General features: G+C 41.2%; 1 protein-coding gene and 1 long non-coding RNA gene across 3 annotated transcripts in view; one reads left to right on the forward strand and one right to left on the reverse strand.

Moving 5' to 3' along the window:
* LOC115864214 (uncharacterized) overlaps positions 1–13,661 on the forward strand; it is a 57,404-nt gene extending 43,743 nt beyond the window's left edge. The window contains exon 3 of the long non-coding RNA XR_009564517.1: positions 12,254–13,661. This is a non-coding gene — a long non-coding RNA (uncharacterized lncRNA). The remainder of the gene's footprint in view (positions 1–12,253) is intronic.
* Positions 1–16,020, reverse strand: part of LOC115863995 (nuclear body protein SP140-like protein) — an 87,742-nt gene that overhangs the window by 39,499 nt on the left and 32,223 nt on the right. For both annotated transcript variants that reach the window (XM_070045887.1, XM_030877603.3), the window contains exons 2-6: positions 11,034–11,196; positions 9,716–9,884; positions 7,428–7,511; positions 3,056–3,205; positions 222–368 (exon numbers count right to left, since the gene is read on the reverse strand). In XM_070045887.1, coding sequence (XP_069901988.1) covers positions 222–368; positions 3,056–3,205; positions 7,428–7,511; positions 9,716–9,884; positions 11,034–11,196 — 713 coding nt within the window. The remainder of the gene's footprint in view (positions 1–221; positions 369–3,055; positions 3,206–7,427; positions 7,512–9,715; positions 9,885–11,033; positions 11,197–16,020) is intronic.

Below are 16,020 nucleotides of genomic sequence, written 5' to 3' on the forward strand. Positions count from 1 at the left end.
CTCTTGCCTTAGAAATTGTCTCTTGGACATCAATACTTATTATTTACCCCTTTTGTCTTTTGCTATTTTTCCAGTTCCTGGGGAATCTCTTCTGCTAAACTCACTGCACAGGGCACTGGTTCCCTCCCCTTCCTGCCTCTGTCCGTGGCCACCAGCCTCTGACCTGCCCCAGCCTCTTGCCCTGTTCCTGTGATTCCTGCTCCACACTGTGTCAGCCTTACCTATTACATCAGGTGCCTGGTTACAGTCAGTCCTTGCTTGGGTTTGCCATTCAACTTCGGGGTTTAAAAATGGCTTTTCCTTCTTTATATCCTCCAGAAGGACAGAACAGTAATTGATTTGAAATCCATGGTTGGGTAGCGTTGCTTCTGGATCAAATTGTAATGAATGAAGAATTTTAATTTGGCACTCCAAAAGGTAGTAAGCACTGTTCATTAGCATTAACAGCCTTCTCCTTGTAATTCCACTGCAGGAGGGAGGCTTCACCCCGACCCTTCTCCTTGCTGCTGTTCAACTCTGTCCCTTTCTTTGTGTCTCTCTCAATTCTCAGGTTTGTTTTTACTTTCTTTTCACTTACTTTTCTCATCTTTTGATGATTTTTCGCTTTTCAAAAATAAAAATCACAATTGCAGTATAACCCATAGATAAAAATGCATAAATCATAAATTTTGAATTATCACAGAACAAGCATATCTGGGTAACCATCACTTTGGTCAAGTAATAGGAGATTACTAACACTCCAGAAACCTCTTAGAGATGCCCCACTAACTGTCCAGATGTATCTTGCTCAAGTTAACCACCACTTTGACCCTTTTAATACCATAGATGATTGATTTTACTAGTTCAAAATTTATACAAATTTATATAAGTGGAATCATTCACTCTTGCTCTCTCTCTGTGTCCCTCTGGCTTTTCAGGGGCAGGGGTGGATTTGGCTTCTTTAGTCAACATGTGTGTGATAGTCATCTGTATCCATTTCATATATTTATCTTCACCACTATATAATATTCCTTTATAGAAATTATCCATTAAAAAATAAAACCATAAAATACCCATTTTTGCTGGCTCAAGCTCTAGAATACTATGAATAATGCTATGATGAACATTCTTTTGTATGTGTTTTGATGAAGATAATATGCATTTCTGTTAATCTGTTGAGGAATGTAATTGCTGAGTCATAGGCTATGTGTAAAGTTAGGATTGACAGAAGTGACAAAACCATGGTTGGCTTAATCCACTAAGTTTTGGGACTATTTTTTTATACAGCAATAGATAACTGATACAGCTTCCAAATAGAGATGTCCATCAGATCTTTGAATACAGATCTTCAAGCACTTGGAGGAATGAGTCTAGAGATAGGTCTGGCTGGAGATGTACATCTAGGAATCAATAGATGATGGATGGTACTGAAACCATGGGGAGGGTGAGATGCCTGAGGAGAGGACTATTTTTATCTGAGGGGGTTACAGGGCTATTTTGATCATTGCAGATACCTTACCCTTCTCAATGGTATTAGGAACAGTCCCTTGTGTCTTCTTTTTTGATGACTGTCTCCTCAAATGGGGCAATGTCTTGATTTGTCTCCTCTCTCTGTTTGGCCCACTCTCTACCAATTTTTAATTAATTGTCCTTTAAGTTATTCTCCTTGTGCCTCTCCTACCCCCATTTTTCTATTTATTGGTATTCTTTTTCATCTGTATCTTTCTCTATTCATCTCTTTTCCTCTACATTTGTAATCACTGTCCCCAGGGTCCAGCAGGGTCTAGGACCAGGCAAAGGAGGTGCCTGGGGCACACAAATGTGCCAAGGGTAAGATAATCCTTATATGTGCCCCAGGGTCTCACCCTAGACCTGACCCTGCTGTCCCGTACCTGCTTTTTCAATGTATCCATTCTCCGTTACGTTTCCTACTTTCTCCTACTCTATCCCTGTTTCTTAATTATTATTATGACCTGCGTATGTCTCCTCTATATCAATTTTGTCTTTCTATATATTTTCCTCATTTAAGCATTCAAATCATCACCAAAGTTCTCCCTGTGTGCCACTGTCCAACAAACCACATCCCTCTACCTGCCACTTCCTTCTAAAAGGCCCTTCACCTGGGCTTCCTTACTTGCAAATCTGACCTGCAACATCTTACATGATTTACATGTTTCTGTTATAACCTCTGAAAAGGAAGTTGCAACTTATTTCTTTTCATCACCTCCACAACATGGCATTATTTTGATTCCATGTCAATTTATCTGAAATCTATCTCACTCTTGTACTTTGTTATTTGGTGCTCCACAGTCCACCTTTTCCTATTCTTCCTCTTTGCATTCTCTTCCCAGGGACACCCCATCCACTAAAGAGCTCAGCTCTCCTTCTCCCTCGCAACTTACACCTGCTAAAATCAGCCAGAGGTTGTGGAGAAGGCTGTGTGTCTTGGACAGTGTTAGGATTGGGAAGGGGTGTATTGGTATGGGAGAACAAAGGAGAGCTTTTACTCTCATAGAAAAACAAAGATGTAATTAGAAAATTGGTAAGTAATTACTTTCTTCCTCATAAGGCAATGGGCTGGGTGTCTCTTTTCTTGCATCACCATTATTTGATTGGATAGGTACTTGTTCGCAGGACTCTGAAGATAAAAAATACCACAGAGACTTGCTTTGCCCTGTTTCCATTTTCTTGCATTTCATCCGACTTCTCTTTCCTTCTTATGTTTCTACTTATAGCCTGTCTGCGTATATTGCCACCTTCACCCCGTGAAAGTACCATGTTTCATTGATTCTGGAGCCGATCTCTCCCTGACTTGTTCGACTTTTGTTTCTGTCTCTCTTCCCCGGTGGGGCTCTGCAACTCTTCGCCTTCTGTCTCTTAGTTTTTCCTTTCTCACTTTCTTCCTCCACGTCTCTCCCATCAATATATCAGGCCCCATTCCTGCCCTCTGTGTATCTGTGTGATTTTCCCCTTCTTTGTTAATAGATGTCTCCTTGAGTGGTGCATTACTTCCTTCTCTGCCACTAGTCAGGACCTCTTGGCCATTCCACACTCACGCAAACCCAGCCAGTCTTACCTGCTGGTTCACACTCTTGGGCACATTGTTCATTTGCCTGTTGGCTTTCTAGTGCATCGATTGGGTCACTGGTTGTATCTTGCCTCGTTGCATTTATCTGTTCTGTTTCACTGAGGTGATCCGAGAGTGCATTTTCAGGTGAGGTCATACCTAAATCATGTTTTGATTCATCATACTTTGTTTTCCTCTGGCATCAGTCAGCGTCCAACAGGAAAATACAAACATTTTTAAGCTTTTAAAGCAGAGGAAATTTAATCCAGGGATTGGTTACTTGGTGAATGGAAGAGCAGAGAAGATCAAGTGGAAGAATGCAGCAACCTGAAGCACAGTCAACAGAAAGCTATGGGAGGGACGGAGGGTGGGCTCATGGGCTGAGGTCACTGGGTAGGCAGAAGCTGGACCGTGGCTGGCCTGCCTGGTGGAAGGTGGAGTCAAGGCTGTGATGCAGCCACTCCTAGAATTGCCACTGGAGGTAGTGGTGGGGCAACACCTGGCCTCTCCCTTATTCCCACTCTCTTACTAGTGTCTCCCACGTTAGGAGCCCAGCGGGGAGCCAGAAGCAAGGGGAGCTGGCAAGCAAGTCCGCAGGGGCCAGTGGCCAGAGAGCAAGGGCAGAGCAGGGGAGGGTAAGGAATGAGGCCCTGGGTAAACCACCCAGGACCGGCACACACGCCCTTCCCCCATGGCAAACCTTCTCTGCTCATTATTGATTCCATCTACCCATCCCACTCTGTTCCCACCGGCCTCAATAATGTATGAATACATAGACATATTTTTCAGTGCAGTGTGGATTTTTCTCATTTAGTGCTTTTCTAAACAAAGTAATTTACGTAAAGCATGATTTAAAATTATTTCCCAAGGTTTTAATACAGAACGTGGGTCCTGGTGCATGCTTTGTGCCACATCCTGGTGGGCATGAGACACAGCCCTTCCTGTCCCTGTGCATGTCACAGCCCGCCGTACTTGTTGGGTCACACTCTTGGACACACTTATCGGTGGCCTGTCGTGTATCATTTGGGTCCTAGGTTGAAGTTTCTCTCTTCATTGCTCGCCATCACTGAGATGCTCTGGGATTCCACTTCCTGGCAGGGTTGCCCCCAGACCACACTGTGAGTTTTAAAGAATTTCATTGCCTCCTCCCTCCACTCCCCCCCACCCCCCGCCACACACACACATGTAGAATCCCTTCTCTCTGCTCCTTACTCGTCGCAGTGCCATCCACTCACCCCTTCCTGTTCCCACCAGCTGTACGAATAGATGAATGGCTAATATGTATTCATACATTTTGGGGTATTTTAAAATGTTAACTTTCTGAATAAGTGTGATTTGGTAAAAGTATAACTGTGTTTTCAGAAATCACTCTGAAAGTTTTTTCTTTTCTAAAAATGTATTACTAATTTAGAACATTCTTTCTTAAATAACACATCCCGACTGGAAGCTACATAATAAGAGCCTTTCATATTGTGGGAAGTTCCCTGAGCCTCTTCTATGTTCCTTAATTCCTAAGGAGAGTCATGGAATAAAGATTTATAATTTATTATAGACTAGTGTGCTCTAAGCATGGGGAAACTATGACCCTCAATTTATCTTCCTGGGCCAGAAGTTGGTATTGCTTTTATCACTGCTTTTCCAGCCTGGGGAATCAGTAAATCCAACGGACATCTGTGAGAGAAGAAAATCCCAAAGTTTACTATAGTGGTTAAAAGCTTAGACTCTGGCACCAGATACAAATAATGATGATAATTAAATGTAGTAATAATAACAAATGCACGGAACACTGATGAACCCCCAGGCATGATTGTAAGTGCTTTACATGATATGACTTGTTTAAAATCCAGCACCCTCTGAAGTAGGTACTATTATCATGTCCTTTTTAAAGATGTTGAAACTGAGGGACAAAAAGAGGTAGTCACTTCCCTGAGATCGCGAGGTAGAATTTGAAGCTAGGGCATGGGCACCTGAATTCCTGCTGTGACACTATTCACAGCAGAGTTCAATCCCAATTCTCAGTTGGGTGAACTTGTGCAAATAACCAAACTCTCTAAGCTGATACTTTTTCCTCTGAAAAGCAAGGGTAATATATACCTCATTTTCAGGTTTGAGGGAAGATTAAATAAACTATTAGCTGCATCAATATACAGTATACTGTGATCGGAAAAATCAAATCATTATGATTAATGTTTTAGATTAACAATATATTTTTTTGTACCAGTATTTTTTACTCAGGATCAAACACATGCTGAATACCTAGTATCAGTCATTCTGGGTAATGCATTTGCATCATTGTTCCATTTCATAGCCTCATGACAGATAGGTATGATGATCCCTACATTACAAATGAGAACACTGAGACTCAGGGAAATAATAATATTTTAAATAATAACACTATTAAGAGTGTTATGGGCTAATGGAGGTCAAGCGCTGTAAGCAGTGGTTATTAGTTGCTAAAGTACCAAAGGTTTCTTTCGGATGCCTGCCTGGTGTTTGGAGGGCAGCTCCTGGCCTCTGCTCCAGGGATGGAGGGAGAGGGTTTGCACGGGAGGCAATTGGTGTCCATGGCCCTGGGTGAGGGACCCGGCAGGGGAGGTACCCTGTCCCCTGAGGAACGCTCATCACCTGCTCCCCCGCCACTGTGGCTGCAGCACTGACCACTGCTGCACATGACATCAAAGCACTGAGGTCGCTGCCTGATCAAGCAGGACAGAGCAGAAAACTGTGAAGCCAGGCACCTGGGCAAAAGGTCCAGGCCCAGAGCCTTCAGGGACTGGCAGCAAGTGCGTTTAAGGAGCGTGGAAGGAGCCACCCTCCCAGGCAACCCAGAGTACGAAGACTGTGTTATCTAAATCCTCGGAGAAATTGCAGATGCAAAGACTGACAATTTTTTGTTACAAAGCAGCAGCCACTCCACCCCCAAAACAGTCCAGAATGGGACACAAGCAGCAAAGGATCATAGAACAGAGTCAAGAACAGACCATCATAAGATGAGGACTCTCTGCAACACCAAGTCCGGCCTTGACAGGAGTTTTCCCAAGTCCGTAGGGGGGAAAATTAAAAGTTTATCTCAGATATTGAAGTATGGGCTGTGCCAACCTCCCCTAATCCCTTTTTTATAGGTAAGAAGTTTAAGAGCCCCTGCAGATATCAATACAGAGACCATCTGGACCTGGTGGATCTCATCCAACTCTTGTAGTCAAACTCCAGTCCATAGACTGGAAGACAGGTCAGCGGCACCCTGGCTGAGAGTGCCTCGGCCAGGCCATCTCCCTGGGTGACCTCCACCAGCCATTCAGTAACTAGTGATGGCTTATCTTGACTCCCACGGTCATAGTGAACTTGCCTGTGTCCCCAGAGCTGCCCCTGACTGGTGGCCTTCCCTTACTTCCTGCAAAGTCCTGCTGCCTCTTCCCCACTCCCTCTTACTCCACTCCCTCCCTGTGCAGGTCTTGTTGGCCTTTCCATGAGGATTCAGTGTCTGATTCTCCACTTTCTCCAGCCCTTGGGATTCTTTTTCAGTATCTTTCCCTCTTTATATGTTTCCCTATTTTTTTTTTTTCATGGTTCTGTCTTTTCCATTAGGTTACCAGGTAGTATCCAGGGTTGCAAACACAGGCTCTGGGTTCAGAATGCCTGGGTCCATCCTTGCTCATTGGCCCCAGGACGACTATTTACATGGTCTATCTAGATTTCAGCTTCCTTATCTGCAAAATGGGCACATAAGTGATAACATCATCCAATGGCACTAATCCCACAACTGCCAGAATAAATGTTCAATCAAGTGAGCTGTTAATAACTTGGTTGTTTTTGTTGTGTCTCTGACCCCTTTCTCCTTTCATTTCTTCTTTTTCTTCCTCTCTGTCTCTCAAATACCCACATCCTCTCCTCCACGTCTCTACCACTTCCTCGCTTCTGTCTCTGTATGACTGCCTTTCTCCTTAAACATTCCTGCTCTTGAACAATATCCCCCACGTTTAAATCGGTCCCTTCTTCTGCTATCATCAAGGGTCTCCTCTTTGACGTTGACCTTGGGCCCATAGTCCTTAGTCCTTCACACCTTTACACTGATCTTCTCCTACAGGAGTCTTTCTAAATCACAATCACTTCCAGGTAGTCATTCTCTTTAAATCTGGTTACTGACACCCTGGGTTCGTCTTCCTTTGTCTTGGTATTTGGGCCAACAATCTCTTGTCACAGCTACTTCTCCAGGACTCAGCCTCTCGTTCGATGCTCATATAGACACCCCTCGCCACCTTCTCCATGGTCCTTCAATATTTCTTCCCTGATTCTCAGTGTTTGCTCAGGACTCGGACTCCCACCTCCCCTTCTCCTTTTCCTCTTAGCAGATGAGAATCGCTTTTGTATTTGTCTCAATTACCTTGCTCAAGGCTTAGTGGGAGAGTAGGCATCTCCTCCCTCTCTTCTTCATTGCTTTCTTCATGATTAATTTTCTTCTGGATTGCTGAAGAGAGGGACAGAGAAGAAGACAATTAGAGATCTCCACCAGAGACCAGGAACACCATCTCAAAATTACAAATTTAGAAATTCCTAGCCCTCGGGTCACTCAGAGCTCAGCGGGTCCCAATCTTCATGGTAAAGTTCCCCCATCATCCTTGGACAGAATAGAAGCCCCAGCAAGGGAACTGCTATGTTCCACACCCAGAACTGAGCCACTTGTATGTAAGGATAAAGGAGTCGTGGAAACATCCTGATCCTGTCAGTTATGTAAAATAAACCTCACATCGTGGGGAAAGCACATGTCAAGATAAATAAGGAAAGTGAAATGTGTTTACTGAACTGTTCAAACTGTAAGGAAGAAACAGAGACTTCCTCTGGAGAAGGGGTAGGATCCTAGAGAGATCTGTGTGTATAAAAGGGAAAGCCCAAGAGCTATAAAGATGGGACTAGGGACTTCCCTGGTGGTCCAGTGGTTAAGACTTTGAGCTCCCAATGCAGGGGGCCCAGGTTCCCATCCCCGGTCAGGGAACTAGATCCGCATGCCACAACTAAGAACCTGCATTCTGCAACTAAAAGAGCCCGCGTGCTGCCTCAAAGATCCAGCGTGCCGCAACTAAGATCTGGTGCAGCCAAATAAATAAATAAATATTAAAAAGAAATAAAAATAAAGATGGGACTAGATAAGACGAGGGTTGGGCTTAATTGTGCTGGGGAGGATGAGCGGTTCCAAAAGAGACCAAGCAGAGGGGCTGACACGTGTGGTGGGGTTACTAGACAGGGTTCCCATAGTGGTCCAGATCCCACAAAGGACACTCTGAAGCCGCAAGCAGGGAGCGCCTGTGGCAGCACTGCAGGACGTCCCCACGACTCCAGGACCAGGGACCCAGGAGGCTGCCCCAACGAGGAGAGGCCAGGACACCAGCCCAGGGCCCCTGCAGCTAGGTGACCCAGCAAGCGTAGGAGGAAGGAAATAAACCAGGGAGCCTAGGGGGTGGGTCCCTGCCAGGAGTCCGGGGAGGAGACACCAGGGGAGGCAGTGGAGCCCGGGCTGCCCCAGAGCTGATGGCAGGAGCACTTCCTGGGACAGTGCCTTCGAGGGGGTGAGATGGACAGGACTGTGAGAGCCATGGCTGCTTTGTCTTCCCCAGGACACGGGCTTCAAGCCTCAGCAAAACCAGGCAGAAGATGCGAGGAGAACAATGGCCCAAAGTCCAGAAGAGTTGAAGGAGGGCTGTGGGCAGGGCTTGGGGGCTTCAGCACATGAGATGGAGGTGGGGACCTGGCAATAGGAGAGATGTCACGCCCTGGTCACAGTCCCCAGCCTCTAGCTTTGGCCACTGACCCGAGCTCTCAGGGACAGCAGAGTCCAGGAGGTGGCGGCAGCAACCTCCTCTAGGGGCAGGTGGATGGCAGCCAGTGTAGGTGCGAGTCACCCCAGCATTTAAAAAGCATAAATTATGCCTTCTCAGGAAAAAGTCAAGATTTAGTTTTGTATAGTACCAAAAATAGTTCCTGGAAGAGAAGAGCTTTTGTGATTATTTGAGGAGAAAAAGTGAAAAACCATTTTTCCTTCAAGGGCAGATTTGATATTGAGTCAGCTTTCTTGCTCATTACTCTGGAAATCTGGTGAAAGTGGCCTTTCTTCTGTGTTACTAAGCCAACCCTGGGTTTAGGGCTTAAAATGACCTGTGACTGGTAAATTACATGTGGATTGGGATCTATGGACTATTCTCGGGTCTTCCTTCAATGCGGTGATTCTTGTAACTCAGCTTGTCCCTCTAGGGGTCCCTAAAAGTTATGATTCTGGAGTTTTGGGGATACTGACTCCCATTGATCTGGTGTTGCCAAGCCAGGATAGATCCTGCACCCACAGCTAAGCTTGAGATGGGTAGTAGTGAACTCAGTGGACTGCTGTGTAGACCACCGCTGCCCTGTCATTTGTCCTTCTATCTAAATTGGATGCCACTGTGGCTCTGGTTGTCCTGTGAGTTGTCCTGTGAGTCTAAATGCCTAGTTAAGCAGAGCTCCAGGTTGGTGTTGTACTGTAGCCATTATAACATGAGCTTCAATTAGGCTCATGGTGTGTGTTTTGTTAACTGTTATATCCCCACTACCCAGCACCATGTATGGCTCGTGGTATAAGCTCAATATATACTTGTTGAACAAAATTGGCCTTGAACATCAAAAGGTAGATAATAAGCTAATTACCTTTTACAAAACTTTCATAAATGTGATTTAAATCAGGATATTCCTGCCGGTTGACCTCACTGAACACAGCTTCCAGAAGCGGCAAGTCAAATGTCTTCTCCAGCTGACTGAGAACATTGTAAACCACTCTCGATACAGGGACCAGGTTTTTACAAGAATCTTGACAGTCCTAAAAAATATCGAATGGAGAAAATATAAATACAGACTTCCACGTTACAGAAGAGCCCTAGAAAGAGATTTTATGGTTAATGTATTCCAATTTCCATACATATGTATCTTTTCACATAAAGGTTTAGAATTTCTGTGTATTTGTATGGCTACTAAGTGGAACAGTAAATCCTTTCTCCTTAGAAATCCCCATTTGTGAATCTGATCTCCCCACCCTCATTTATATTAGATGTAAGAAGGAGCAATTCTGAAGAATAAATTTGGGTTCAAAGTTAATGGATATGTAGGCTTCTAAGAGCTTCGTCAAATGTTTTAGGAAGAGACTTGGCAGGTGATGAGCAGCTATTCTGTTGACTGGACAACTCCTGCCCCTTCACCAAGACTGACTTGGCCTGGAAGGGCTCAAGGAAGGCAGGTGACAGTTTCCCCTTTTGTGAACTTGACCACAGGGAAAGCATATTTGTAGGGCAAGGAGAAGACTTGCATCTCTGTAGCTCCAGCAACACCTATTGCTAAAATTAACCCAAATTCCAAGAGTCGAGAAATAGCATAAATAAAATAAGTAAATAAATGGAAAAAAAAAGATTCCCCCCCAAAAAAAAACCATTGGAGAAAGAATAGCAAGCATATACCCCCCAATTTGTCCTAACAGGACATCAATTCCCTGTGGGTTTTAATGTTCTCAGATCTAACTATTTAAATTGAAGTTCATTGAAAAGAAATGCTGTGTCAATTATTATTTCATTAAATCATCTCATTTAAATTATTCATCAATTCATTAAAATTCTTTTAATTCTTAGTTTATGCTCTACTGTGTGCATTCCTACAAGGAATTAAACATCTGTGGAGCACACCTGCTTCCGATGCAGCCTGTCTCCAGTGCTACTCACCTTGATGCCAGTGGTCACTATGAGCACCATCCCTTCAGTTAGAAGCAGGACTGTCTCCAGTAATGCCTGTTTCTACTCTCCCTCTCCTTTTTTACCTTACCACAATACTTGAACAATTGCAAAAATACTTGAAAAGGTCTTCTTCTCATAGGACACTCCTCAGTTAGCTACTTGTGCCCTTACTTCTGCGTTCAGGTTATCAAAGCATAACTTAGTATGGGGCTAGTTTACCAGATTGTGATATAATAAACCTCACTTACTTCATACATTTTATTGGTGATGAGCTCACGGTCACGAAGACCCTCAAAGAAAGGAAATGTCTTTTTTATTGCAGTTGAAATCTCCACTTTATGTCTTTTGAATTGCCCGAGTACAGTCTCAAAGATAAGCCTGTCATCTGTGTTCTGATTTCCTATGGATATCCTAGGGAGGAAGAATACCATGTGAAAACGGTCATCAATATTCCAAGATGCTTGTGGAGGCTGTAACATTTTATATATAAAGGATAGGTTGTAAAGAACCAACATATATAAAATAAGTGGTTTCAGTAGAGACCAGAATAAATGGAATTGAAACAACAAACAATGATATAATTGAAGAAAGTGAGGAGGTTAAGAAAGACTGAAGCACAGGACTGAAAAAGTCCATTCCAGTCTGTCCCAATTAAAACCATTGTAAAGCTATCTCCCCTTATCTGGTATATTTTTTAATTAAAAAAATTTTAAATTTGTACAAAATCAAGGTGGAATAAACAGAGGAATGAAAACAATGGAATAAAAAATCTAACCTTGAAAAATGTTTCTTAATTAATAACTAAGAGAAAATAAAACAAGATGTCCCCTCCTCTGATCTATAACTGTTAAGAGAAATACCATCTTGTATTATAAAACTAGTTCATAAATGATAAGATGTGGTTAAGAATATGATACGGATAAACTGAGAAATTCACAAGACTATCAGTCATTTCTTCCGGGACTTCTACTTTGTGTTAATATAAATCTTTCTGTGTTATTGTTTTATATAGTGAATCTTTCTAGACATCTGAATTTCAGAAATTGCTGCTATTTTCTGTGATAGTAATTTTAAACCTCAGCCTTTAATTCTGGTTCTTAGGTGATTATTTTATTGCTCTGATAATGTTTTAATCAATATTTTGTATTCATAAGAGTTATGAAGGCATTAGGATTCTTTGTCAAACCAGAAGAAAATTATTGTCACTTACCAGTACCCAAAACCATCAAAGAAATGACACATTATTTTGTTGAATTCTGCATAAAGAAGTTTCTGATTAAAGACTGCAGATTGAAGAGGATCATTTGTCTTTTCTTTTATTATCTCCCCCCCCCCCCACTAAAATGCTAATGAAGGGATTGGATTCACAATGACAAGGAGATTGTCAGGGGGCAATGAGCAGATGAGAGATTGCTACCGAAATCTATAAGACAAAAACTGGTCAGAGGATCACTAATTACTGTTGTAGGTGGAGGATGCTCCCAGAGGTCAGAGAAGCAACCAGTGTACCCTGCAGCACCTGGAGAAGCAGTGGAGATCACAAGGGAGACATGGTGCTGAAAACTGTTGTGTTATTTGACAAATGAAGAACAGAACAACACACCCTTCACCCCTCAACTTGCCTCCTGACCACTTGTGCCCAGGCAGCCTCTCAGAGGGAAACATTGCTGTCCTTTCTGTCACCATATGTTAATTTTGCCTGTTCCTGGATTCCATATACATGAAAATAATACAACACATGTGCTTTGTGTCTGACTTCTTTTGCTCATCATCCATGTTGTTGGATGAACAGAAATTTGTTCTTTTTTATTGTTGAAGGTATTCCATTGTGTGGACCTACCATAATCTGTTTATTCATTTTCCTGTTTATGGACACTTGGGTGGATTCTAGTTTGGGACTAGTTTGAATAAAGCTGTTCTTCTTGTACAAGTTTTTTAGTGGCAAGATGTTTTAATTTCTCTTGTGTAAATAACTAGGAGTGGAATTGTTGGGTCATTGTGTAGGAATATGTTTAATCGTTTTAGAACCTGTCAAACTGTATTTCAAAGTCTATGTTTGACCCATTTTAGTCTATAATGTATAATATGATATCCCCATATAGTTTTAATTCGTATTTCTTTAATGACTGATAATATTGAGCACACTTCTGTATGCTTATTGGCAATTCATAATCTCCTTTTGTGAAGTGTCTTTTCAAGTCTTTGGCCCATTTATATTATTAGATTGTCATTTATTATTTACTGATGTGTAGGAGTTTGTATATATTATGGAAACAAGTCTTTTGTTTAATATATGCATTATGAATATTTTTTCCCATTCTGTGGTTTGCCTTTCATTTTCTTGACCATGTCTTTTGACATGGTTAAGCTATCATTTTTTTCTTCTGTGGCTAATAACTTCAGTGTACTATTTAAGAAATCTTTGCCTTCCCCAAGTTAATGAAAATATTCAAAAAGTAATTTACAGTATAAGCATGGATCTATTTCTGGATTTTCTATGCTGTACTATTTATCTGTTTGTCTATCCTTGTGCCAATAGTATATTGATTTGAATACTACAACTTATAGTAAGTTTTGAAGTCAATTAGGAAAATATTGTCTTGGGTTTTCTAGGTCTTTTGTTTTTCCACATATTTTTTAAATTGGATTTGTCGATTTCTACAAGAGAAGCGTTTTAGAGTTTTATAAGGTTTGCATTGAATTTGTTGATAAATTTGGTGAAAAGTGACATCTTAACAATATTGAGCTCTAATCCATTTATTTATTTTTCCTTAATCTTGCCAGAAGTGTTTACAGCTTTCAGTATAGAAGTCATACACTTCTTTCATTAAAATTATTCTTAGTTATTTTATTGTTTGAGGGGGCTACTTTAAATGATATTGCTTTTTAAATTATTTCTAACAATTGTATGAACATAGAATTGATTTTCAGAAACATTAACCATGTATTCATGACCTTCCTAAATTCATGTATTCTAGTAATATATTTGTAGATTTCCTTTGGATTTTATAGAAAAAAACAATCATGTCATCAGCAAATAAAACTCTTTTTTTTTTTTTTTTGCGATACACGGGCCTCTCACCGTTGTGGCCTCTCCCGTTGCGGAGCACGGGCTCCAGACGCGCAGGCTCAGCGGCCATGGCTCACGGGCCCAGCCGCTCCGCGGCATGTAGGATCTTCCCGGACCGGGGCACGAACCCATGTCCCCTACACCGGCAGGCGGACTCTCAACCACTGCACCACCAGAGAAGCCCTCTTTTTTCTTTCTTGTTGCACTGGTTAAGAGTTTAAATACAATGTTGAGGAGAAATGGTGAGAATGGAATCCCTTGCCTTGTTTCCAACGTTAGAGAAAATGCATTTAGTATCGCCATCAAGTATGATGTCATACACACACACACACACACACACACACACACACAACTGAGGAAGTTTCTGTTTATTGCTAGTTTGCTGAGAGTTTTATCATGGACAGACGTTAAATATTATCAAATACATCTATTGAGCTATTCATATCGTTTTCCTTCTTTATTCTTTAATTTAGTGAGTCACGTTGATTGATTTCCAGAGCTTCCTCTTAAGTAGAAGCAGATAACCACAGGTCAGCAGACATTTGAAGAAAGTCTCCAATATCAGAAAGAAAGAACAACATTAAATAAGAGAAAAAGTTGCCCCAGGAGAAACAGAGATATTGTAGGAAACAGGAGAAACTTCCAAAACCTCTAATATTTTTAGAGAGATTTGAGAATACATATTGCACCCCTGGTTACAAAGAAAAAAGAACTATCAGAGAAAGAGATAGTGGCATTAGATATTTTTTTAAATTGATTTTTGGAAATTTACTAAGATTTACTAAAATGGTTGTAAAATAAAGTTGGGGAAATTTCCCACAAAATTAAATGAAGAGATTAAAAGAACAAAAAAGAATAAATTTGAAAGACAACATAGGAGAGTAAGATTAATTTAGGGGTCTAATAGCAACCTAATTAGAGTCAAGAAAGATGCGCAAGGAAATGCAGAGGAGGACCACATCAAGAGAATTATTTAAGGGGATATGTACCAGGGAGTAGAAGGACATGGATTTTGTTAAAAGGACTTAGAGAAATGAATTTTAAAAGAACCAAACCAAGACATATCACTATGAAATGCCAACATCTAAAAAACAGAGAAGAGCTTAAAATATTCCAGAAAGAATTAAGAAACTGGTCACTTGTGGAGGAATGATGGCAAGAATAGCTTGAGACATCTCATCAGTAACAGATCTAGCCCTTCAAAATACAGAGTGAATCAGGACAACTTCAGACATGTAGGGTTGAGAAATTTTACTTTACAAACATCCATTTTGAGTGTTTTCCTAAAATTTTCTTTATTTCCTTTATGCATATGTCAATACATATATTTAAGGTTTAAAAATACAGTTTATACGTGCTCTAAAATTTTTATGCAATCATTATTTTCCTTTCCATCCACATCACTGTGCCCACTCCTGCATAATCCATTTTAATCACCTTGCATGTATTCTTTCCTAAATTCTCCATAAGCATATAAATCCATCTACCTATTTCTATAACCTACCCATAACTTGCAGGGGGTTTATTCATCATATTATAATATTATATAATTTTCTTTGAATTACAAATTGCCTTCTGCATCAAATTTGTCTTCACATTAATACCTTGCAAAATATTCTCTAAGTCATCTAGTGTGGTTCTAGCTTGTTTATTTATTTATTTTGTCAATGTATAATATTGAACAGCACACACCCACTCTTAGGAAAATACAATATGATGGATTTCGGAAAAACAGGGAAGTAATCCAGTAATGAGGAAGATGTGAAAATTAGAAACCAGTGGGTTCAGTAATGGATGCAAGTTGGCAGTCCAGTAACAGATGGAGAACATGAACACCTCAGATGGAACAGGTGATGATTAAAGCATATAAATAAGTGCAATGAATGACAACAATGTCATAAGGGAAGGGAGAAGGGAATTGGGAATAGTCTGCTATAGGGTACCCGTGCTACAGGGGAAGTGGTATAAAATATGTATTGCAATCTCTAGACAACCACCAAAAACATTTAAAAAGAAGTATAATTGATATATTAATAGAAGACTAAGATGGGCTCATATAAAATGCTAAATTAAAGCTAGAGAAGGCAGAAAAAGAGGGGGAAAAAAGAGACAAAGAACAAACACAATGAATAAAGAACAGTTACAAACATGGTAATATAATCCAG

This window comes from Globicephala melas, chromosome 7 (assembly GCF_963455315.2).
Source record: "Globicephala melas chromosome 7, mGloMel1.2, whole genome shotgun sequence".
NCBI classification, from domain to species: Eukaryota; Metazoa; Chordata; class Mammalia; order Artiodactyla; family Delphinidae; genus Globicephala; species Globicephala melas.